We start from the raw sequence: 25946 nt of genomic DNA on the forward strand, positions 1-25946 counted from the left end.
AGCCAAAATAACTATTAAGCACTTTTGGAGTGTTTGGGTATATTAAAAAAGTGCTTATAAGAACTTGATTTTAAGCTAAAATGGTAAAAATTGTGAGAAATATTGGGGAAGAATATTATTAAATTGTGTCTCTACATTAGTACATTGACAGCCTATTTATAGCTGCTACTACAGAAGACTCCTTTTCCAGCTAGGATACGACATTACAATCCTTTTCCAAGTAGAATTCTATATACTCATCCTTTTCAAAGTAGGACTATTCTTGTTCCTATTCCTATTCTAACACTCTTCCACAAGCTGGTGCATACAATTCATAGGTACCGAGCTTGTTATAGATGTAATTAATACGAGGATTGTTGTGGGGCTTGGTGAAGATATTTGCAAGTTCATCACTTGACTTCACAAATTTTGTAACTGTATCTCCTGAGAGTATCTTTTCTTTGACAAAGTGACAGTCAATCTCAATGTGCTTAGTCCTTCCATGAAATGCAGAATGTCGATAAAACACAGAATAATCAGCTCCACTATGACTCATGTCAAACTCCTGAATGATTGTGCTAAACTTCCCAAATCAAGCTCGAGAAAACTGTTTCAGATCATAGAGTGACTTGCACAATGAACTCACAAGGCGACTAGACTCCCCCGAGCAACAAAACTAAGTGGTTGCTCCATTTAGACTTCTTTCTCGAGATCACAGTAGAGAAACATTTTTAATATCCAACAGATTTAAAGGCTAATGGAGAATGACAACCTTAGATAGAAAAAAGCAAACAAATGCTATTTTAGCCATAAGAGAGAGTATCACTATAATTCAGTCCAAATATATGTGTATACCCTTTTTGGCAAAAGTGAATCTGAAACAGAGAGAACACTGCTGGAAGACTCAGATTGCAGTGATGGCCCGATAGTGCTCGAAATTTGGTATAAAATATATGGTTCATCTCACAATCAAGAGACGTGTCGATATTGAACAGGAAAGTCACTAGAAAATTGGCCACAACAGGGCCCCGCACTGGGGCGTGGTACTAATGTGGTCACTGGACCTTAAGGTGGTGTTGGATTGTGCACAACACCAACGGAAATAGAGATAGCTGTGAGTAATCATCGAAATTTGCCCAGTGACTGCTGATTTTGCAGGAATGATGCACCGAAAAGACGCATGGAACTATGCAAATCAAATCTGAGGAGTTATCAAAATGATGCACAGTGCTATACAACTCAGTTATGATAAAATAGTCCAAAAAGATGCACGGTGCAACACAAATCAAAATATGAGAAAGTAGTCACTAGAAAGATTCTCGGTGCTACACAAATTAAATATGAGAAAGTAGTCACCAAAAAGATGCATGTTGCTACACAAATCAAATATGAGAAAGTAGTCACCAGAATGATGCATGATGGTACACTAATCAAATATGAGAAAGTAGTCACCGAAAAGGTGCACGGTGCTATGCAAATCAGATATGAGAAAGGAGTCATCGGAATGATGCACGGTGCTACACAAGTCAGATGTGAGAAAGTAGTCACTAGCAAGATGCACGGTGCTACGTAAATCGAGTATGAGAAAGTAGTCACTGGATAATGAACCACGCTACACAAACACTGGCGGATATAGTGTTGACACAAAATAGTCCTAGAAAGTTGCCGGAAATTAATGCACGGTGACCTGTCTAACTGAGTTTTCGACCCCTCAATATGTGTTTCATGCATATATTATTGGCCTTAATTTTGTTAATAAAACCATTGCCAGATGGGTGACCTATGGGTCAGGGCCTCCTGCCAGCAGCGGAAACTCTTTGATTCACTACTGGGATCGTAGAAGCTCTGATACCATGTGAGAATATTGGAGAATAATATTATTGAATTGTATCTCTACATTATTACATTGAGACTCTATATATAGTTACTACATTAGACTCCTTTTCCAACTAGGACAATACATTACAATCCTTTTCCAAGTAGGATTCTATATACTAATCCTTTTCAAAGTAGGACTATTCTTGTTCCTATTCCTATTCTAACAAAAATAAGCCAAAAACCATAAGTTAGGATTATAAGCTATACTTATTACTAATTTATTGTCACAACATAGTCTCATAGGTCGATTCCATCTTATCTTCAAATCGTGGAAGATTACTTTAATCATAACAACTCACATACTCTTGTTGCATAGATATAAACTCAAGTTCTGCACTTGATCTGGCTACACCATATATATATCCAAAACTTGACCTTCGATCCTCTAATGAACCAGCATAAGTCTGTACAATTTGAGAAGAAGAAAAAGCTTCGTTTGTATTTCTGTATGTGGACATCCCATGAGCCATAGGATTCATTGTATGAATCCTATAACTAATTAAGGAAAGACGATCAATTATAATTAGGGAAATATTCTATTCTTATAATTACGCTAGGAATTGAAAAAATAAAGTCTCCAAAATCATGCTAATTAAATGACTCAATCAACACTTCCCCTCAGGGTGGAGCAAAGATGTGGCATATGTCCAACATGCAAATTGAAGTATAAAAAATCCCTTTGCTGAGGCCTTTTATAAGCACATCTGCTAGCTGTTTTTCTGACGGTACACGAAGTTTCATAAAATCAAGGTACCACTAGAAATATGTGCTACCTAAAGCCTGTTCAGACCATAATCCTAGTTGAATAAAGTGCAGCATTTGGGCAACGAAAATAAACCCTATTTCAAGTTTGAAGTTACGTGGCATGGAGATGATGATCTCTTGGAATGGGTAAAGGGATGGTGGGGTTCATTTTCTGTTAGGGGTAATCCTATCTTTCTTCTAGCCAACATTGAAGAGCTAAAAATTAGTTTGAAGAAGAGGAGCAGTAATTCATTTATTAACCTACAAAGAACAAAGTTTGCAGTAAATGCATTGAGGAACTAGGAGAATTGGATGTGGCAAAAGTTGAAGAAACCTTTTGGAGGAAAAAGTTTAAGTTTTAATGGATCAAAATGGGTGATAAATACAAAATTCTTTCACAAGATCGTGAATGCAAATAGAAGGTACGGCATGATTGATAAGTTAAAAGTGAATGGGGAGTTGAAGGAAGATCAGGAAGTAATCAAGAGGGAAACAATATTGTTGTAGTATTACAGAAGATGATAAAGAATGGCTACAATGGTCAGCATGAGGGGGTGGTTCAGGGAAGTAGTTGCTCAACCTTTTCACAGTTCAACAGAACGGACTAACATGCCATTGGCGAAGGAGGCAACCTTTTACATATTGAAGGGCAACAATAATGTCATAACACTGCTTGATCCAATCAAGAAGAGGACGAGGCTTTGGGAGGTACGAGAAGAAACCAAAAAGACTGTATGGATGGAATCAACTGATAGAGGTATGAGGAAGTTGGGGACTGGATGAGGGAGGGCAATTTTGAAGTATGGGAAGAAAAAGGAGATTCACAAATATAGACATATGGGTGACTAGTGTTATTGCCTAGCTTGCATGCAATACCAGCTTACTCAATGGAGGTGCTTTTCCTTTGTATAATAGTTAAGTAGCTTCGTAATGCAGTCTTACATCAAATAGGAATGGATGTTCTGAATCAGACTGTAGTATAGACCTTCCTTGGGCTTTGTCACTTACCTACAGGCAGCAACTTACCTGCAGTGAATTCCCTTCACTATCGCTCTACAAACTGTGTATTAGTCAATTTTCGTAGCAGAATGGCTACGATATGTTTGGCCTTCAATTGCTCTGTTTTGTATGTGTCTGTAGAAGCACAGGCACTTAAGTTTTTTATTCTGTCGATTGGAAGGTTGTTGACTTTTTATGGTAAGTCGGTGCAACATATTAGGGATCATTTCCTCTTGTCTCTTGCTATTTCAGATGTATTGTGGCTTCCCAGTACGTAGTGCTGCTAAATTTCTGTCTATGCAGTTCTATTTTCTTGGTAGAAAAATTGGCTAGTCTAACTCGTGTTTTTGTTTGTACACTTTTCTACCGGAGTTCATTTTGTTTTGCTTTTGATGCAAACTTCTATTTCAGCATCTGACATCGAGGAATCCCACCACATTGAGCAAGCCAGGAAACACAATCTTGGTGTTTGAAATTCTTAACTATCGCTTCCTTTCACTCTACAGGTAAGTGAAGTTATTGATCTTGGGAATTTATCAGCTTCTTCTCTATTATCTGTCTTCTCTACTTGCGTTTGAATGATGTTCAATTTGGCTCTACTAAAGAAAAGTACATTCACATTTCTACTTTTATATGCTAGAACATCTGTGGTCTGTTTGATGTCTTTAGTTCTCATATCATTACCATCTTTCTGAATCTCGTTTATTATTCGGATTATGTAACTTGATTGTCTAAATAACTGATAATAAGTAAAGTGGTCTATAAACTTCTGCTCTTTTCTAGGTACCAAGGCAAGAGCAAGACATTGATGTATGATGTCACCAAAATGATTTCTACACTGAAGGGGAAACGTGGAGATCATCGCATTTTCAGATTGGCTGAGAACTTATGTATGAATCTGATTTTGTCATTGAGAGACTTTTTCTTTGTGAAGAGGGAAGGGAAGGTGGGAATATTTCCTCCAGCTGAACTTTTGTGGATGCACTGTACCTCAAATTATAACTTTTTCTTAATTATTAAATCCATATGCAGGGTCCAACTGAGTTTACTGAGACTTTAAATAGGATAACAATTGTTACTCTTGCAATCATAATTAAAACCCGTGGAATTGGAGAGTTTGAACAGTTACTGTATCTTCAAACAATGCTGGAACAAATCTTAGCAACTAGCCAGCATACCTGGTCTGAGAAAACTTTGCGCTATTTTCCTTCAATTTTACGCGATGCCTTGAGTGGGCGAATGGATAAAAGGGGCTTGGCAATCCAAGCATGGCAGCAGGTACATGAAATAGCTCCTTTTCATACAAATTATCTGAAGATGTAAACTTTCTTATAAGTTATCTCTTAGGTCCATGTTTTTCTGTGCTTCAAGGTAGGATATCCTATGATTAAGTTTGGTACGCGGGATAAGGTGGGATATCACATCAACCAAACACAGTATAAATCTACTCCCAAACTTATTCCTGGGATATCCCACCTTATCCCATCCAACTTGGTATTATTTTGTCCCACCTCCCAGGTGGGATAAATTAGTCCTAGGATAATTTTGTCCGCGAACCAAATGGCCCCTAAGAGTTTTCTTTATCTTCAAAGGTTTCCTCATGTCACTGAGACCAGAGACAAGAAAGTTTGCATTAAAGTAGAAAAAAGAAGTGAAGGGTGCAAAACTGCATTTCGATAGTCTTAAAAACACTAGTAGAAAATATGGCCCAAAAAGATGAAATATCTCATCATAGCTACATAATCTCAGTCTTTTAAAGTTGATATAGAATGATATAGTTGATATAGGGGTAGGCTGGAAAAGTATTGGGGCGAGATGATTCGTCATGACTTGGTGTAGCTTCATATTACCGAGGACATGACTCTAGATAGGAAGAAGTGGAGGTCACTTACTAGGATAGAAGGCTAGTAGGGGTATAGTGCAGGTCATAGGACTGGCCGTGAACCTTATAGATCTTGCCATATGTTGTTTATTGCATTTCGTTTATCATATTATTTATTGTTGTTGTTTTCTCTCTTATGCTTCCGTCATTGTTTTATTCTCTTTCCTGGGTTTGATACACTTGAGCCGAGGGTCTTTCAGAAACAGTCTCTCTACCTCTACGAGGTAGTGGTAAGGTCTGCGTATACTCTACCCTCCTCAGACCCCACTTTGTGGGGTTTCACTGGGTATGTTGTTATTGTTGTTGTATAGAATGATAAAGCTCATTCTTTGTATTAGCTAGTTGCTTGTTACTTATTTTGCTCAAGTTTATCAAAATTTATTTCCATCAGAAATTACCTGTGCATCTCATGCAGGAGCCAAATTTAAATGTCAACTGTTTGCTTTAACGCTACATATTTTTATTTGATACCCTGAAGAGTGTTTGATAATTTTTATCTGGACTTAAAGCTGAAAAAATTAAGCAATTAGATTTTGGATGTGTGGCAATGTAAAATGGAAATCACTTACCACATTAAGTGCCATTTAAAATCTTTCCAGTCTCAAAACTGTCCATGACTAGAGAGTTAAAAAGCAAAATTCTGAGCAACCATTTAATCGTTTATTATAGAATTTGAAGTACTTATTAAATTTTTATTGTTGTTGGTTGCTTATTAATCATAGAGAATAGCTCAAATTTGCATTTAGTGATACATTTTAGAAATCATGACTTCTATTTTCTGCACTCAACGTTCAAAGCTTTAAATTGTTTAGTCACACTTGTTTCAGACTGTGGACTTGAAATGTTAGTATCAGTTATCAAACAGCTCCGAAGCTGTAATCTTAATGATTGAATCTGTTCCCAGCTGCGTTGTGAGGAGTGGAATTGCTATCTTTGATGAGTGATCTCCGGAAGTAAAAAAGATTAAAAAAAGGAAACGAGTATGATCTAATTTGATGAGTGATCTCCGAAGTAAAAAAGAACAAAGAAAGGAAAGAGTGATTTTAAATGTAGGCTTGCATCATTAAACAGTTTGGATTTAGCCAAAAAAAAGAGAGATAAAATATTCCCGAATAGATGCTTTGCAAATACTTGACATGACGTTTCCAGTTCATGTTTGCTCATGCTATTATTTTGAAAGCTCACTATTGACTTCTAGATGTTCTATTTGCAGGCAGAAACAACTGTTATCAATCAATGCACACAGCTTCTTTCGCCCTCAGCTGATCCCTCATACGTTGTGACTTATATTAACCACAGTTTTCCTCAGCACCGCCAGTATCTTTGTGCTGGTGCGTGGATACTAATGCATGGGCATCCAGAGAATATTAACTGCACAAACCTTGTAAGGCTTGACTTTGTTTTCCCTTAAGTTATCAGAAGCTTATGTGTGCTGATCAACTCATCAACTTCTTTCTCATATGGAGATATCCCCAACTAAAACTACATCTTTCTCGTGATGGCATTCCTGCTAATAATTGGATACAGGGACGTGTCTTGAGAGAGTTTTCTCCTGAAGAGGTGACTGCAAATATTTATACAATGGTAGATGTCCTGCTTCATCATATTCACTTGGAACTACAGCGTGGACATCCCTTGCAGGTTTAGTCATACTCCTTTGTTATTCATTCTCTGGACCTGTCAAATTTTCATGGAGAATCGACTCTCCTTGCCTTGCTTTTGACTTATATCGTCCCACACTTTTTATTCCTCAGGATCTTATGCTAAAAGCCTGTGGAAACCTTTCAGTTTTCATCTGGAACCATGAGCTTCTGCCTCCAGATATCCTACTGCTGGCACTTATTGACCGTGATGATGATCCACATGCTTTGCGCATTGTAGTATGTTCTCTATGATCTTCCTCAATTAGTTTCTTGTCTTTATTCATCTTAGTCATTTGTGAACAGTGGTTTAAGCATATCATCCTCAATTCTTGTGTTGATGTTTTGACATTATTTGTTTATACTATTCTTTTGACTTTTTCTCTGCTTCAATTCTAAGTTTGTCTTCAGGGGAAATGGTATTTTATGTCATGTTTTTGCCTTCCATTCTAGATTTCGGTTGGCTTTCATTCCTTTTCAATAAGAATTTATACTGTCATTCTTAAGCTGTCATTTATGAAGACAAACTGGTAATACTAGCTTGCTTGAAGAAGATATCATCTTCTCTTTGGCTATGATTTCTTACTATCTAGGCCAGCTGATAAAACTGTAACATGTCTTTCTTTTTTTGATGAAATAAGAAGGATATCATTAACAAAAAGCATCAAGAAGATGCAAGCATTACAAAGAGATTATTAGCTCCCAGGAAGGCAACAAAAGCTATCACAACTATCAACATAGATCTATGGAGCTGATAAATTATAGGAAAGAGAGAAAATCACTTGAGTTGTGACCCAAAAAAATGAAAAAAAGAAAAGGGAAAAAATCACAAGTGTTATAGAGTGAAGATATTATCTTTGCTAGCATGTAGAACATTGATTGCACTCATAGTAAGAACAGAAACAGTAGTTTATTAATGTTCAGTTGGCATAAAATTTCTCTTTGCAGTTTCCCATAGGGTGCTCGTTTGCTTCCTGCACATGCGGATTGTTCTAGTTATGAACCTCACCATGATAGTAAGTGTGAGAAATATAGGGGAAAATATTATTGCATTGAGTATCTACGTTATTAAACAGAGATCCTATTTATAGACACTACAATACAATCCTTTACCAAGTAGGATACTATTTACTATTTCTATTCCTATTTCTATTCCTACTCTAAGTAGGATTGTATATACCTATTCTTATTCTAACACTCCCCCTCAAGCTAGTGAATATAAGTTATATGTCCCTAGCTTGTTACAAATGTAATTAATACGAGGACTGATGATGGGCCTAGTGAGATATCTGCAAGTTGATCACTCGACTTCACAAAATTGACAGTCAATCTCAATGTGCTTAGCCTTCTCATGAAATACTGTATTTGATGCATAATGCCAGTCAATCTCAATGTGCTTGGTCTTCTTATGAAATATTGGATTTGAGGCATAATGTCGATAAAACATAAAGTGATAAATTCCTGAATTGCAGTGTTGAGCTTCCTAAACCAAGTTTGAGAAGACTGTTTCAGACCATAGAGTGACTTACACAATCGACATATAAGGCTACCGGACTCCCCCTGAGCAACAAAATCAGGTGGTTGCTCCATATAGACTTCTTCCTAGAGATCACCGTGGATAAAAACATTCTTACTGTCCAACTAATTAAAAGGCCAATTGAGAATGACAACTATAGATAGAAAAAGGCAGATATATGCTATTTCAGCCACTTGAGAGAAAATATCACTGTAATCTAGCCCAAATATTTGAGTATACCTTTTTTTTTTGACAAAAGTAAATCTGAAAGAGAAGACTGTAGGAAAACTTAGATCTCTCGCCAACAATGCAATGCTCGATGGAAAGTGCTCGAAATCTGGTATAAAATGTATGAAACGTCTCGAATCTGAAAGAGAACACTGTAGGAAAACTTAGATCTCTCGGTAACAATGCAATGTTCGATGGAAAGTGCTCGAAATCTGGTATAAAATGTATGAAACGTCTCGAATTCAAGAGATGAGTAGATCGTAAAGAAGAAAGTCACTATAAAACTGGCCAAAACATGCTCATGCGCCGAATTATTAAATTTGATGGCCGAAAGTGGTCACAATATGAGAAATAAAATATATGGGTACGGTCAGAATGATGACACGATCCTAATGAAAAAGAGAATTATATGGATAGGTTTGGACTGATGGCACAACCCTACTGAAAAAGAGAATTATATGGATAGAGTCAGAATGATGGCAGAATCCTATGCAAATCAAATTTGAGGAGTCACCGGAAAGACGCACGGAACTATGCAAAAAAATCTGAGGAGTCACCGAAAAGACACACGGTGCTATGCAACTTAGATATGAAAAAGTAGTTCAGAAAAATTCACGGTACTACACAAATTAAATATGAGAAGTAGTCCGGAGAGATGCACTGTGCTATGGAAATCGAATATGAAAAAGTAGTCACCCGAAAGATGGCACAGTGCTACACAAATTAGATATAAGAAAGTAGTCACCGGAAAGATGACACGGTGCTACACAAATTAGATATAAGAAAGTAGTCACCGGAAAGATGACATGGTGCTACACAAACTAAACATGAAAAAGTAGTCACTGGAAAGATGGCATGTTGCTACACAAATTGGATATAAGAAAGTAGTCATCGAAAAGATGACACGATGCTACACAAACACCGATGGATATGGGTCATAGCCGCCGCTGGCAGCGGAAGCTTTTTTGATTTTCTACCAAGATCGTAGAAGCTCTGATACCGTATGAGAAATTTTTGGGGAAAAATATTATTGAATTGTGTATCTACATTATTACACAGAGACCTAAATAAACACTACAATACAATCCTTTACCAAGTAAGATACTATTTACTATTTCTATTCCTACTCTAATTAGGATTGTATATACCTATTCCTATTTTAACAGTAAGAGCTTATCATTCACATTAAGAATGCTCTTAGAATCCCATAGATTCTAGAATTTTCTAAGATCATGTAAATGTAGTATAGCTTGATTTACTCCTGTCATTATGTTTTTGATTCTATTTCCCTTCTTAGAACACATACACTTACCTATTTGAACTCCAATGGCTTGGATTGAATAATCAAGCTTTGCTCTCTGTCAATTTCTCTTTCCTTCTCACAGTGATCACTTTCCAGTAAGTGTTGTAGTTATTTTGCAATTTATTGGAATAGTGACTTATTTTGTTAAAATACAAACAGATTAACTTACTTGACAGTAAGGAGCTCCAACAAAGAGTGAAACTTTATCTCATAAATCGTGGCCCGCCTGAGCATTGGCTTTCGTCTGGACCTTTTAAGCGTGTAGAATTGCAGAAAGCTCTTGGAAATTATCTGTCATGGAAGGAGAGGTAACAAAATGAATAGTTTTTGTTCTTTAGCGTTTTCTTTTGTTTTGTTTTTTGAAATGCTTTTACTTCAGCCGAGGGTCTATTGGAAACAACCTCTCTACCTCCCAAGGTAGGGGTAAGGTCTGTGTCAACTCTAGCCTCCCCAGACCCCATTTGTGGCATTACTCTGGGTATGTTGTTTGTTGTTGTGTAATATCTTGGACATTATCATGTGCAATAAAAAAGTTCCTTATAATTTTTTGAATGTTTAGATTTTAACTGTCAGACCAAGTATGTCTTTGGTTATGTCCAATGTTTATTCATATCTTCTAATACCATTGTTATACTAACATTTATTTTATCTAAAAATGAGTAAATAAATACATCCATGTTTGACTTGATATAACTTCAATTGAATCGAAATGAACTTTTTAGCTCATATTCAGTTATCCAATGTTTTATCATCAGTATAATAGTTTTACATTTACTTGTTCAAATATATTTCTGATACTAGATCAGACAGATTTATATGATTCTCCTGATCGGATTAAAAATGTGTTGAGATTCGACTTCATCTGTTTGATGTATAGAGCTGCATTTAGATAACCAAGAGAATAACCTACTTTCGTGTCTGATTTGACATGAAGATGGTGCTTTCTTACTTCTGTGTGTAAAAGGTGCTGAAAAATTTATAGTGACATTTTGAGCGTCAAGGCTCTGGCTAACTTGGTTGACTAGTACAACTAAACCCATTTGGCATTTATCTTGGAGAATCAATCCAATTAAACATTATTTGCTGCAAAATACATCTTTTGAGCTCTGATCATTGGAAAATGCATGAAATTTACTCTAGTTATGTTTACTTGAGTTAATATTTTTAGGTGGTTACAGAACTTACGATAGTGTTCTGTCTTGATTCAATTTATAGAACCATAACCAGTACTCGATGAGCTTACTCCCATTAAGTGAACGGCTTCTTTAATACTTTAACTCAATTCAGATCTATAGAGGAATACTTAAGAAATTTGCTAAATTCACAGTTGCAGTGCATGCTACCAGAATCTATATATAGTATGTTGAGAACAATTCTAGAAGACCAAACATATAAAGCAGTTTATAAAATGAGAACAATGTTAAGGCTCTCTCAAAATGCAGTCTCGAGTGTTTTACTTGTATCTAGTCTTTGGCTCAAGATCTACACCTGTATCTGAAATCAAAATAAGAGAGGGGTGAGCCTACAGATTCAGTGAATGGTAATCCAATCCTAGATCATACTAGAACAAACTAATCTTTTAGGAAAATGCTAAATGTAGAAAATAAATCAAGCTTCTTAACTCATATCGTATCTGTCTATGTATACATACAAGATAGTCAACATGTACAACTCATGACAAGAGAAAACTGATATACTTTATTGCACCCTATTTTACACGGGTTAAGATGGATACGACAACATGGCAACTCCATTGGGAATATTAGGTTCTAGGAAATAATCATAGTGGATTTAATTTAAGATTGACATTTGAGGGGTGTTTGTTTATTTAGTTTTATTATAATCTGTTTTACAACTTGCATATTTGCATCACAACTTGTTATCAATTTGTCTAACATGCTATGAATTGTTATCTATGCCACAAAATGCTCGCATACTTATTTGGCACCACTTTCCTTAAATATGTGATCACTTTTCTATCGAATCCTTGGAAAACTTTATCACACACATTTTTACATGCAGAGGGGTGTAGCACACTCCTCTAAATTCTTTCAAAACTCCTTAGTTTCAGAGGTTTGGCATACACGTTGGGGCAAATATATTAGTTTCACTATCGTTTGACCATGTAGCTTCTCGCACAACTTAAACTTTTAGATGAGATGGTCACACACTTCAACAACCATGTTGAAGATATAAATAAGTAAATAAAGCGTCTTTCTAACAACTTAAGCTTTTAGAGAGATGGTCACACACTTCAACATGGTATCAGAGACAGATCCTTTCCAGTTCATTGGTTACTCGATGTTGGACCCCTATCTTATATTGTCCATGCTTTAGATATCCAGTTCTTGGCGTGTGGGTGTGTTGATTCCCACATTAATTGGATTTGGATTTCTTGATCTCCTTATATGGTCTTGGACAATTCTACCTCTTGAGCTAACTTTTGTAGTTGAGTTTGAATGAACAATGTATATGAAAATAGTAAAGAAAGGTATAATTTTGTTTGATAGTTTGACTTGGGTTCAAAGGACTTTTGTCCCAAAATTAATGGGCTTGGTCCCTGTATAGATCCGTTATAGATCCTCCGGACCAAATTCACTAACGTTTGGGATCTCCGAGTCTATCCAAGCTACAAAAGATGGTGCATAGTTTGCCTAGTTTATCCACATTAGATTGTGAGTCGTATCAACTTGGGAAATACACCCATGCTATATTTTCACGTAGTACTGAGGGTCGTTTTGAGTCTATTTTTTCTTTAGTTTATTATGATATTTGAGGTCCTAGTAGAGTCAGTTCAACCTTAGGATTTCGTTATTTAGTTAGTTCCATTCATGATTATTCAAGATGCACTTGAGTTTTCTTAATGAAAGATCGTTCTGAGTTTTTTTTTCTTTTTTGAATCAGGTAGCATTTTGTACCCAAGCCAGTACTTAGGTAGTTCTGAAAAACCATATTTACAAGAGTGCGATTAGATACAGGGTATGCCAAAAATTAACCAAACCTAAATGGTATCTAAAACATCTAGGATTGATTCTGTATCCCCAGAGTACAATTTAGTACACCAAAAGCAAAATAACAAAATACAATTTAGCGTAGTCTTTTGTACTGAATTGCACCTTTCCTCAAAACATCCATCATTTCTTCCTTTCCAAATTGTCCACCATATACGTGAAGGGATGATCCTCCATCTCTCTCTGTTCCTAGCTCCAGCTTCCACCCAGCTAAATTGAGTATCAGCAATCTTGCTTGGCATTGCCCATGCTATGCCCCTAAGATGATGAAAATCTTCCGTAGCTGATCTGTGATACTACAGTATAGGAACAAGTGATTTACTGCCTCAGCTTCCTTTTCACATAAGAAACATCTTGAGCACAGTGATATCTTCCTCTTAATCAAATTCTCATGAGTCAGGACAAACTCTTTAGCTAGAAGCCAAGTAAAACATGCAACCTTATAAGGAAGCTTAGTCTTCCAGATATGTTTCCAAGGCCAAAAAGTATTCATTGGTTCTATCTGATTCAACAACTTACACCCTGAGCTTACTTTGTAAAGTCCTTTAGGGTGTCCATTCCACCACAAACAATCTACACCTTCCTGCTTCCCTTGAAAGCTCTCTAGTTGTTTGAGTAGTTCAACCACTCTTGGGATCTCCAAATCATTCATCCCTCTTCTGAATCTCATATCCCATCTTTGTTGAGTCCACATCTTAGCTACTGTATTGTGTTGATCTTGGGCAAGGTAAAAAAGATCCGGGAACAATTCTTGCAGTGACCTTGTCCCTATCCATTTGTCTTTCCAGAACCTGGTCCTGACTCCATTGTAATCATTGAGTGTTTTTTAAGAAAAGTCCAGAAAGCCCTAATGGATCTCCACAAACTGACCCCAGATGGAGTGTTGACCTCCTTTGATACCCAACAATCTTCTTCCTCATACTTACTTTTTATGACACTGCCCCATAGGGTCTGAGGCTCTTGTGCATATCTCCATAGCCATTTGATCTTCACGGCTTTGCACTGGTGTTTCAGATTCCTAATGCCAAGCCCACCTTGTTTTTACTCCTAATAATGTCCTTCCATTTGACTAGGTGGAAAGTTCTTTTTCCTTGTTCCCTTGCCATAGGAAGGACCTCCTGACCTTGTCTAGTCAACAACACCGGAAGGAATTGGGAAGAGTGATAGCGTGTAAGTTGGTGGTGCATCCAAAACTGCATTAACTGAGTATTCACTGAGTCTTTCCCAAAGAGATAAATACTGAGATCTCCACCTGGTCAACTTTTTCTCACTTTTCGGTACTGAGTCCATATCCATTTGGACTTTGACTTTGCTCCTAGGGGCATACTCAAGTAGATAAGTGGGATCACCTCCCAGTATTATGGCTAGCTGCTCCATGTTAGGCACATGGTTTATGGGGTATATGTAACTATTTCTCCAATTAATGTGAAGACCTGAAATGGCTTCAAACAGGATTAGAATCACTCTTAAATACTTCAGCTGCTCTTCTTCTGCATCACAAAAAATTAAGGTGTTATCTGCATATTGAAGGTGGGTTATTTTCATACTTAGGTTGTTTTTTCTGGCCACTTCAAATCTTTACCCACCCACTGGTGTTAGCTACCTTAATCATACTATTGAGTCCTTCCATGGCCAAAATGAAAAGGGATGGGGACATGGGGTCTCCTTGTCTGATCCCCCTGTGAGCATCGAAGAAACTTTCAGGCCCTCTATTAATGAGAATGGAGAATGGAGAATTTCACAGTAGATATGCAGAACTTTACCCAGTTGATCCATTTTTCACCACAACCCATTTTCCTTAAGATTGATATATGTTAATTGACATGATCATAGGCTTTCTCAATGTCCAGTTTACAAAGTATCTTAGGCTTTCCTTGTGTGGTTCTTGTATCTACAACCTCATTAGATATCAATACTGCATCCATTATTTGTCTTCCTCTAACGAAAGCCATTTGTTGAGAATCTACTACGGAATCCACCACTCTTTCCAATCTCTCTGTTAGTACCTTTGAACTCAGTTTGTAGAAGCTCCCAAACAAGGGTTATTGGTCTGAAATCTTTCAGCTCCTTAGCCCCTTTCTTCTTTGGGATCAAGGCTATGTAAGTGGCATTGAAGCTTTTTTCAAATATTTCCCGAGTATGCAGATTGTGGAAGGCTTCCATTATGTCATGCTTCAAAACCTTCCAGCACTTAATGTAAAAACACAGTATGTATCCATTGGCGCCTGGGGCTTTGTCAGCTGCACGCAGCTTGAGACAATTATAAACTTCCTGCTCATCAAACTTCTCCTGCAGAGCTGCTTTCTCTCTTTCTGTAATAGTGGGGCAGTTGTTGATAGTTCCTGTTGGTCTCCCGTCTTCCTCCTCATTGTATAGTTTTCTGTAAAACTTAATTATCTCCTATTTAATTCTTGTTGGCTCAACTATAGTTTCCCCTTGCACTTCAAATTGGTCGATGTGATTGTATTTCTTGTAGGCATTAGCAACCTGGTGAAAAAACTTGGTGTTTTTGTCACCCTTCTTTAACCACAGGGCCCTTGATTTTTGTTTCCCATGCACTCTCATTTTTCAGAACTTCTTCAAGCTCCAAAAAAATATCAGCCTTCTTAGATGACTTCTCTTCCATTAGAGGCCTGGTCTCTAGAATGGAGTCTGGCACTGCCATTTCATTAAGCAGTCCAGACTTTTGTAGTTTCATATTCCATTGTTCACTCCTACTCCACTCTTTAAGCTTACCTTTGAGGGTTTTGAGTTTAGAGGCTAAGATGAAATCAGGCCTTTCAATGTACTCAAATGAACTCCACCATTCTCTAGCCTTCTCCACAAAACCTTCAGATGTCAACCACCAATTTTGGAATTTGAAGTAGGATTTTGCTATTTCCCAGCTACCACATTGAGGTGCAGTAGGCACATGGTCAGATATCATCCTCTGCTAGGGTATTTGTTTGATATCTCTGAAACTCTCATCCCATTCAGAAGAAAAGAGGATCCTATCTATTCTTGAAGCAGCCTCTTGGTTTTCACCTCTAAACCATGTGTACCAGCCGCCTTCAAGTTATGTCAATCAACTCCATATCTTCTATGAAATGTGAAAATTCCTGCATTGTGGAGGATCTCCTGTTGCAATTCCTTTTCTCAGGTTGGAATCTATAAACATTAAAGTCACCACAAAATGCCCAGGGACCCTCCAATAAACCTCTCATAGCCCTTAATTCATCCCAAACTAGTCTCCGTTCTACTTTGCCATTTGGTGCATAGACACCTGTTATATGGTATGAGAATTCCTTCTAGTTTGCATGTTTAAGAAATAGCACCAATCTGCAGTACTTCACCCTCCCACACTCTGCTGTCCCACATCATAATTATCCCTCCTCTAGTGCCATTGGCTTCTAGAGTTGCAAATCTTGTCCATCTTCCTCCCCTAATCTGATTGATATGGTCTTGACAATCCCCTTCTAAATTTGTTTCTTGCAGGCAGACAATGTCTGCTTTCTAGTCTAGTTGTTGGTTCTTGACTAGCCTTTTCTTCCCCATGTCATTTTGGCCCCCTTATGTTCCTCTAGCTTGTGTGCTTCCATCAAATCAATTTGCATTAGCAATTCTAGAGTTTCTTTTTCGAGATCATCGCGGAGAAAAACATTCTTAATGTCTAACTGATTAAAAGGCCAATGGAGAACGACAACCATAGTTAGAAAAAGGGCCATCTGCTATTTTAGCCATGCGAGAGAAAACATTACTCTAATCCAGCCCAAATATCTGAGTATATCCTCTCTTTTTTGGGCAAAAGTAGTGAAAAAGAAAGAAAACACTGTAGAAAAACTCAGATTTGTCGAAAACAATGCAGTGGTCGTTGGAAAGTGCTTGTAATCTGGTATGAAAAATATCTTCTCGAACTCAAGAGATCTTAAACAAGAAAGTCACCATAAAACTGAATGTAACATGCTCATGCGTCGGATGAGGCTGAAAGTGTTCATAATCTGAGAAATAAAAAATTATATGGTATGTTTGGAATGATGGCATGACCCTACTGAAAAAGAGAATGATGTGGGTAGGGTTGGAATGATGGCACAACCCTACTGGAGAATAGAAATTATATAGGTAGGGTCGGAATGATGGCACAACCCTACACAAATAAGAAAGTAGTCACCGAAAAATGGCACGGTGCTACGCAAATCGGTTATGAAAATGTAGTCACCGAAAAGATGGCACAGTTCTACACTAATCGGATATGAGAAAGTAGTCACCGAAAAGATGGCACGGTTCTATACAAATTGGATATGAGAAACTAGTTACCGGAAGGATGGCACGGTGCTACACAAATAAGATGAAAAAGTAGTCGCCGAAATGATGCACGATTCTTCTACACAAATCAGTTATAAGAAACTAGTCCGAAAAAACGCACAGTACTATGCAAATTAAATATGAAAAAATAGTCACCAGAAAGATGCACAGTGCTACGCAAATTAGATATGAGAAAATAGTCACTGTAAAGATACACGATGACCCCGACTTTTGCTAACATAATCATTGGCCAGACATGCGACATATATGGATAATAATCGTCTGCCGGCAGCAAAAGCTCTTTGATTCTCTACCAACATCGTAGAGGCTCTAATACCATGTGAGAAATATTATTGAATTGTGTGTCTACATTATTATACAGAGACTCTATTTATAGACAATACAATATAATCTTTTACCAAGTAGGATACTATTTCTATTTCTATTCCTATTCCTATTCCTATTCTAAGTAGGATTGTATTTTCTTATTCCTATTCTAACAGATCCAAATGTCAAACTCCTTCCAAAACAGGGGGAGCCATTCAGTGATCCTTAAGGTAAACGACAGATTGAAAAGTAGAATTATTTCACATTGACTAGACCTGGCATCTCTTTTCCGGTAAATGTTGTTAATCAGTTTATGACTTCCCCCTTTGATAGTCATTGGGATGCAGTTGTTTGTATTCCGCGATAGATAAAATCAGCTCGAGGGAGAGGATTACTCTTCGAGGATCAAGGCCCTGAGTATATCACTGGATATAGAGACGCTGATTCGACAGGATCACCCTCTGAATGGTCGTTCTACATCTGAATATTGTGTTTTAGTAAGAGGTAATTTGGTATCGTGGAAGAGTAAGAAACTAAGTGTGGTTGCTCGATTTAGTACAGAAGCTGAATATCGAGCAATGACGCTAGCAACTTATGAGCTAGTTTTGATCAAACAATTGCTTATAGAACTAAAATTTGGAGAAATCGGTTAGATGAAACACGTGTGTGAAAATCAAGCGGCCCTTCATATTGCATCAAAGCCAATGTTTCATGGGAGGAGTAAGCACATTGAGATTGATTGTCACTTTGTCAGAGAAAAGATAATTTAAGGAGATATTGTTACAAAATTTGTGTAGTCAAGTGATCAACTTGCAAATATCTTCGCCAAGTCCTTCACTGATCCTCGTATTAATTACATCTGTAACAAGTTAGGTACATATGACTTGTATGTTCTAGCTTAAGGGGGTGTTAGAATAGGAATAAGAACAAGAATAGTAAATACAATCCTACTTAAAATAGTGATAGGAAAAGGAATAGTATATATAGAATCCTACTTGGTTGTATTATAGTGTCTATAAATAGGGTTTGTGTAGTAATGTAGATACACAGTTCAATAATGTTTTTCTCCAATATTTCTCACAAGGACTATTTTGGACCGATTTGGATTCCCCATTGCTAAATTATGACACTAGCCTTTATGCTTAAGTTATCTTAAATCTGATTAGATTATAATCTTTAAGATAAAGTTGATTCAGCACCTATCAAAATAGAAATAGGAATAGGATCTTAAATCGTACGTGGAAAAAGATTGTATCGTAGTGACTATAAATAGTGTCAGTGTAATAATGTATGATACAATTCAATTATATTTTTCTTCTTCATTTCTCACATAGTATCAAAGCATTGGTGAGAAACATCCAGAAAAAGAAAATACAGTCACGTGCATCAATTCCCGATGACTGTACAAGCTGTTTGTGACTTTTTCATCTTCCTTCAGTGCTGTGGAAAACCAACAATATTACGACCCTGCACACCCTGCAGGGTCGTGGCAATGTTGGCGAACAAAGCCCAGTTAGCTTTTTGGTAGCCGACCCTTCACATGCTGCCAGAAGCTAGCATTCCGACGAGCAAGTAAAGTCACACTTGAGGTGATTTTCTGGCATTTTTCAAGTCAGTTCTTTTTCTGCTGAGGTCGCCTATTGTTCCCGACCACAACCCACAAAAGTTTTCTGGAAAATAGTCGACGGAAAAGTGTTTTATGGCTGCACAATACTTTTTTCCCGGCGTTACATCATTGTTCTGATCTGTTCCTATTTCGTTAAGGTCGCCCTACTCTTCCAAACACTTCCTATCAGTTTGCTGCCGAGTTCCAATCACTTTTCTTTTTCCGGAGAAGTTCCAGCAGCTTCTGACCTATCCGACAACTTTCTTGCATCTTGATCATATTCTTAAGAAAGCTTCTAGAATGAACTATTGTTGTATCTTGGATACGTATCTTAACAATATGTAGATTCTTGTTAAATAGTTAGAAGATAAAGTTATCAAGATTGTTCTTGTAGATGTATCTAGAAGCATCCCTACACAAGTATAAATAGGGGTGGCATTAGTCATTTGTAATCAACCCAAAAAAATCCAATTCAAAGCAATTCATGCCAATGCAAACGGTCTTCTTCCATAACAAAGTTCTTTTATCTAAATTCTTCCTTCTCCTTTCATAGCTTCCTCTTCTGTAGTTGAATCTTCCAACCATAATTAACGATCTTGGGCTAGTAGAAGGTCTTTCCAGCTATATTTTCTTTTGTTTTTCTCTACAATATCATGCCTTGGAGAACAAGTCTAAGGTTAGGTGCCTGCTCACCTTTTCCTTTGATTTCTACCACCAAAGTGCAATTCCTAATCATCAATAATAGTTCCATCGATATTCTAGCAAGGAACAGAATAAACAACGTGAATTCAACACTATGGTTCCCAAACCCTTTGCTGCCCATTATCATTTACACAGTTAACTGCAAATCCTAGGTTACAGCTTCTATATTCAAGACTAAATTCTAGTTTACTCATGAAAATGTCTGTTTCTTTCTTTATGTTGCTAAAATCTTCTTGGTAGATCATTGAATCCTAATTTCATCTTCTCAAGTAGCTGTATACTGTGTGGCTTGTTTTCCAAAAATATGGGACAATATGAAAATGCAATTTTTACAACTAAATGAGAACATCATTAGAAGTATGCAAAACCCTCTCTGCCATGGTACGCGATACAGAAGAACCTACCTGCACTTGGCTCACTGACAGCTTTTTTCTGCATCTTCTACGGCATGGAAAAATGCCCCTTCTACTACTATATTTTTATGAACTTTCTGCCGCTATCTTCCTGAAGAACGAAGCTTAATATGTCCATGTCGTAGGAGGCCCACACTAGTACTAGCAAATTGGTTTCTTGGTTTTACTTTCATTGACATCCTGGTTTTGTAGAAGTTGTCGTTGTGTGATCAAAGGGTCATGGGTTCAAGCCATGGAAACTTCCTCTCACAGTAATGCTTGGTAAGGGTGTTTACAATGGACTTAATGTGGTTTGGTCTTCCCCGAACTCGAGCTTGGCACATTCGGCTTCCCCTTTTGCTTAGATCCTGGTTCCGCCAAACATCCTGTAACACATGTTTGTAACCTTGAACTTGATCTTTATAGCATTTGAAACTTATTCGTGATTCAGGGTATTACACGTTCTCCGTCCGTTTTTCGATTCATTAAACATTGTAAATTTTAGTAGTGCATAGATTCATGTCATTTCACATACACTGGACACATATGGGACAAATGAGGACTCCGACTGTCCATATCTTATGTATTCGTCTCCCTTTGAGCATTTGATAAGATGCTGAAAGACTTCTTCAGAAAATCTACTTCTCAGGATACACATTCTTCCACTGATTCTAATTCAATTAGAAGAACAACTGATAAAGCTTCTAGTTTTTGTAGTACAGGACTTTCAGCTATCCTCCCTTGGGATTTTTGCAAATTAGGTTGGTCTCTAGAGCTTCTGTACACACCAAAATCACATACTTTAGGAATCTTACTTTTTCAGATATGCTTAGTTGCTTACAAGGGAAAACTGGACACATCTCTTACTGGAAAGAGTTTATCTCAAAGATACCTCAGTTTGAAATCATCCATAGAATAACAGTTTTGGTATGATACTGTCTTATGAGTGACCATAGTTCTGAATTCAAACTTCATGCACTTACAAGGTCTTCTGTATTTAGTAGGCTAATCTTAGAAGAGTGTGAAGGATAAACAGGATTAAAGTGGGTCCTCAAGGAACCTTGGTTGATTGAAGATTCATGAGTTTCTTTGTCATTAATAGTTATGTGATTTATTCTCTCTTATTGGGTCTTTTGTATTTATAGTCCACTTTTGAAGGAGGCAAAAGGATAAAAGGGTTTAAACGTATATTCTCAAGGAACTATCTGATTTTCAAAATTATTTCTATCTTTTAAGAGGAGTTTGTTTCCAAAGCAGGCAGCAGGTGAACATGCCTGCATTGGCATCTAAGGACAGTCTGGTCATTTTAAATAAACTAAAATCACATGATTGGCTTCATAACTTTTGAGCTGATTCAAAATCGTCAAAAATTTTCAAAATTAAATCATCAAAATAATTAGAGGTCGTTTGTTGGCTGGTTAGAATTATACCTATATTAGCAATGCATGAATTAGTTATAAGGTAATTTATGTATTATTTTGTGTAGATATTATTTATTCATGTATTTGTTATTCTATCTTTTGTCTAGCATAAAATAACACATAAATTCTCTTATAACTTATGCGAATATTATTTATGCATGTTTCTAAATTGCAAATCAAACACCATTTTAATTTTATACATGAATAACTTACCTCATAACCAGTTACCAAACATGGTATTAGTTATGCAAGACTTGATACCTGCATAACTCACTTCCAAATCAGCTACCAAATGAACCTATATTAATTACACATAGCAACTTGTTTAGCTCCTCTTCAGGTTTAACTGATTAACTTTAATTCATTTTATTGTGTTTAACTCCTCTTCAGGTTTAACTGATCAACTTTAATTCATTTTATTGTTTTTAACTTAAATTTATATATTTTCTATGATCCATATTATATGGTATTTTTAACTTTTATATTTACTTCAAAATAAATATTTGTCTCAAGAAGAGATTAATTTTTATTTTTTTAAAATACCCTTATTTAGATAAGTAATTTTTGACATAATCAAAAAATCATATTAAATAGGTACGATTTATCAAGGGTAATTTAGTGAAAACATATTTACCTTTTTAGGAATAAGTGATTTTCTTATGTGGTGATGAATCAAAGGGAGTAGAAGATATCTATGATGCTTTAAATTAAAACCTTTTGTTTTATTGTTCAAAATTCTCCCATATTTTAACTAAGTACTAATTCATTTGATTATAGTATTTCTTGTTCTTTTTAATATAAATGACATTTGATTTCTAATGTTAGACCGTTAATATAGTTAGTAGAGAAGAAAAATGTAAATATCACTGCATTTAAAAAATTAAAAATACTGCAACGGACACTACAAAATTCAGCTAATGATGATTGGGCCCGTGCATAGCATGGACTCCCCCTTTTCTAGTAAGCATAGTATGAAGGTTATCTTTCCCATCAATATTATGAGATGAGTGAAATAAAGCAGCAACAGTAGTGGTTACTGTTTCTATTCTAGGAACATAGAAATAACAATTCTTATTGGTGCTCAAACTGTAAAAGAAACCTGTTATAACTCCAACTTATACTTGATTTGCTTGTGGTTTCAGGTATCCAACATTTTTTGATGATATTGCTGCACGCCTGCTTCCAATCATCCCCCTTATCATATATAGACTCATTGAAAATGATGCTATGGATGCGGCTGATAGAGTTCTTCAAGTTTATTCAACCTTCCTTCATTGCTATCCTCTGAACTTTACGTTTGTTCGTGATATACTTGCTTATTTCTATGGTCATCTTCATGGAAAGCTAATACTCCGTATACTGAATATCTTAGATATTAAAAAGGTGATGATGGTTGATGCTCCATAACTTGCTAGTTTGTTTTCCCTTCTCATTTTGTAATTATTGAATCATTCTCTTTTTCTTTTTTCCTTTGCAGATACCATTTTCAGAGTCATTCCCACAATATGTCAACTCATCAAATGCAGTCATGTGCCCACCATTGGACTACTTTGCTACTCTTTTGTTAAGCCTGGTGAATCATGTTATTCCTGCTTTAAATAATAGCTCCAAATGTGCAGCAATGGGAGATTTTGCAAATAATTCTACCCGTGCTCCCCATGGGAAAAACCAAGCACCATCACAACCTGGGCCAACTAATTATGTTGATGGGCAGAAACCATATTATCAGATGCAAGACCCTGGGACATCCACCCAGCTTACTCTTGAAACAGCTGTCATAGAATTACTTTCTCTTCCTGTTTCGCCGTCGCAGATTGTCTCATCTCTTGTTCAAATTGTTGTTCACATACAACCAACCCTTGTCCAATCCAGCAATGGGCTGCATGGAGCTCCTGGTAGTTCTGGGCAAGGCTCTGTTTTGCCTACTTCTCCTTCAGGGGGGAGTACTGATTCTTTGGGTGCAACTAGAACGACTCCATCAGTTTCAGGAATGAATACTTCTAATTTTGTTTCACGTAGTGGTTATACTTGCCAGCAGCTGTCTTGCTTGTTGATCCAAGCATGTGGTCTTCTTTTGGCACAACTTCCTCCAGAATTTCATGTGCAGCTATATGTTGAAGCTGCACGCATAATAAAAGAAAGTTGGTGGCTTACTGATGCTAAAAGGTCAGTGGGTGAATTAGAATCTGCTGTTAGCTATGCTCTACTAGACCCGACCTGGGCTGCACAGGATAATACCTCAACAGCTGTTGGTATGCTTTCTTAACCAATCTGGAATAGCTTTACTTGTTTGTTTGCTCATTCCCTTTGTCTCTATCGATTGACCTCTATCGACTGGTATGATGATCATGAGAATCCAAAAATTCTAAGTGAAAAAAAGTAAGTAAAAATAATGATTTTGGTCTCTGAAGTAATGTGTTATACCGGTTTTAATTCCATATTATCTAATTACACCTATGTAGCCTTTAATAGAACAGTACAGACATTTTTAATACTTGAAGTTATCGGAAACCAGTGCAAAATATTTCTTTTTGCAGAATTTTGATTATAAAAATAAAAAAGTAAAGAAAAGGAGTAGCAAAACTTGATGAGACGCCACTTCCTCCTCAAACCTTCCCCTTGCGGATCCTCTCTGATCTCCTTTCATCCTCCTACTGCTTTCACCAGAGAAAACATGTTCAAGTTATTCAAACTAAACCATCCGCTTACTGGTAGAATACTGGGAATCAAAGATAATCATATCCTTTGTCCATTTGTAAATTAATCCAGTTACTGATTTTTCAGTAGTTTTATCTATCAAGATTGCCCATGACACTGTAAGAGTTGAGTGAATAGAATTGTTGTGTAGTTGGAAAAATTTAGAGGCAAAAAGATTAGGTTGCTGTACTTCTAAAAAGCTTGTGTCAACACTATATCAGGAAGTTCGAGATAACCTTGTCATCTTGGGTGTAGAAACATTCTGAGGATTTGAGTTTAGGCAGAGAAATGGGGATATAAGGAGTACAAAAATCAGCACATGACCACGACACCCTGCCTTCCCATTTTCTGGTCCACTAAAAGATTAAGAGTGTATGTTTGATTGAATTGAAGGTCAAATGTGTTCTAGTTGAATAATATGGGGACTAAAATTGGAATAACAAAATATTTCATGCACAAAGATTGTTATTTTCCCAAAAGAACAATAATTTGGTTAGAATTATTATATTTGCATGATATGAATATTGTGTAAAGATATCATTTTTTTTAACAATAAATATTTTTTAAAGTGTGTAAAGATACCATATTGTGATCAAATAACAGAAATGCATATTATCCATGATTCTTGAACATGGTAAATTTTCCAGTTAGGGAAAGAGGTCAGTCTTATGAGACGACCAACCTCCGCACCTCCTCTCTAGGGCATTTGGACATCTTCCTTCACAAGTCCGAATCATCTCAATCTCGCCTTCCTCATCTTGTCCACCACGGAGGCCACTCCCACCTTATCCTGAATATCCTAATTTCTAATATTATCGCTCCTTGTATGCCCACACATCTACCTCAACATCCTCATTTCCGCAACATGCAACAAAGTCGGTCTAACCTCCACTTTATAAGACTTACCTTTAAGTTTCGGTGGGATCCTTTTATCATAGAAGACTTTGGATGAAGCCTCCACTTCATCTACACCGCACCAATACGATGTGTGATATATCATCAATGTCCTACTTTTCTGGAATATAGACTCAAGGTACTTAAAACTATTTTTCTTGGGGATAGCCCGAGTGCCAAGCCTCAGCTCCACACTTGGCTCTTGCATTGCATCACCGAATTTGCACTCTAGATACTCTATTTTAGTCCTACTTAACCGAACCCTTTATACTTTAAAGTTTGTCTCCACACCTCCAACCTAACATTAACTCTATTGTGTGTTTCATCTGCCAGTATTATGTCATTAGCAAATATCATACACTAAGGCACCTCATCCTAAATAGACTATGTCAATTCATTCATCACCTAGGAAAATAGGAACGGTCTAAGAGCTGACCCCTGGTGCA

The 25946-nt window shown here is 36.8% G+C and overlaps 1 protein-coding gene across 1 annotated transcript in view; it reads left to right on the plus strand.

Moving 5' to 3' along the window:
* The window catches only part of LOC129873647 (mediator of RNA polymerase II transcription subunit 23), a 60006-nt gene that overhangs the window by 18598 nt on the left and 15462 nt on the right, over positions 1–25946 (plus strand). The window contains exons 10-18 of the mRNA XM_055948776.1: positions 4012–4106; positions 4384–4546; positions 4633–4878; positions 6696–6866; positions 7010–7123; positions 7237–7362; positions 10329–10477; positions 23052–23292; positions 23387–24161. Of these exons, the coding sequence (XP_055804751.1) occupies positions 4012–4106; positions 4384–4546; positions 4633–4878; positions 6696–6866; positions 7010–7123; positions 7237–7362; positions 10329–10477; positions 23052–23292; positions 23387–24161 (2080 nt within the window). The remainder of the gene's footprint in view (positions 1–4011; positions 4107–4383; positions 4547–4632; positions 4879–6695; positions 6867–7009; positions 7124–7236; positions 7363–10328; positions 10478–23051; positions 23293–23386; positions 24162–25946) is intronic.

The sequence above is a fragment of the Solanum dulcamara genome, chromosome 11 (genome assembly GCF_947179165.1).
Source record: "Solanum dulcamara chromosome 11, daSolDulc1.2, whole genome shotgun sequence".
In the NCBI taxonomy this organism is placed as follows: Eukaryota; Viridiplantae; Streptophyta; class Magnoliopsida; order Solanales; family Solanaceae; genus Solanum; species Solanum dulcamara.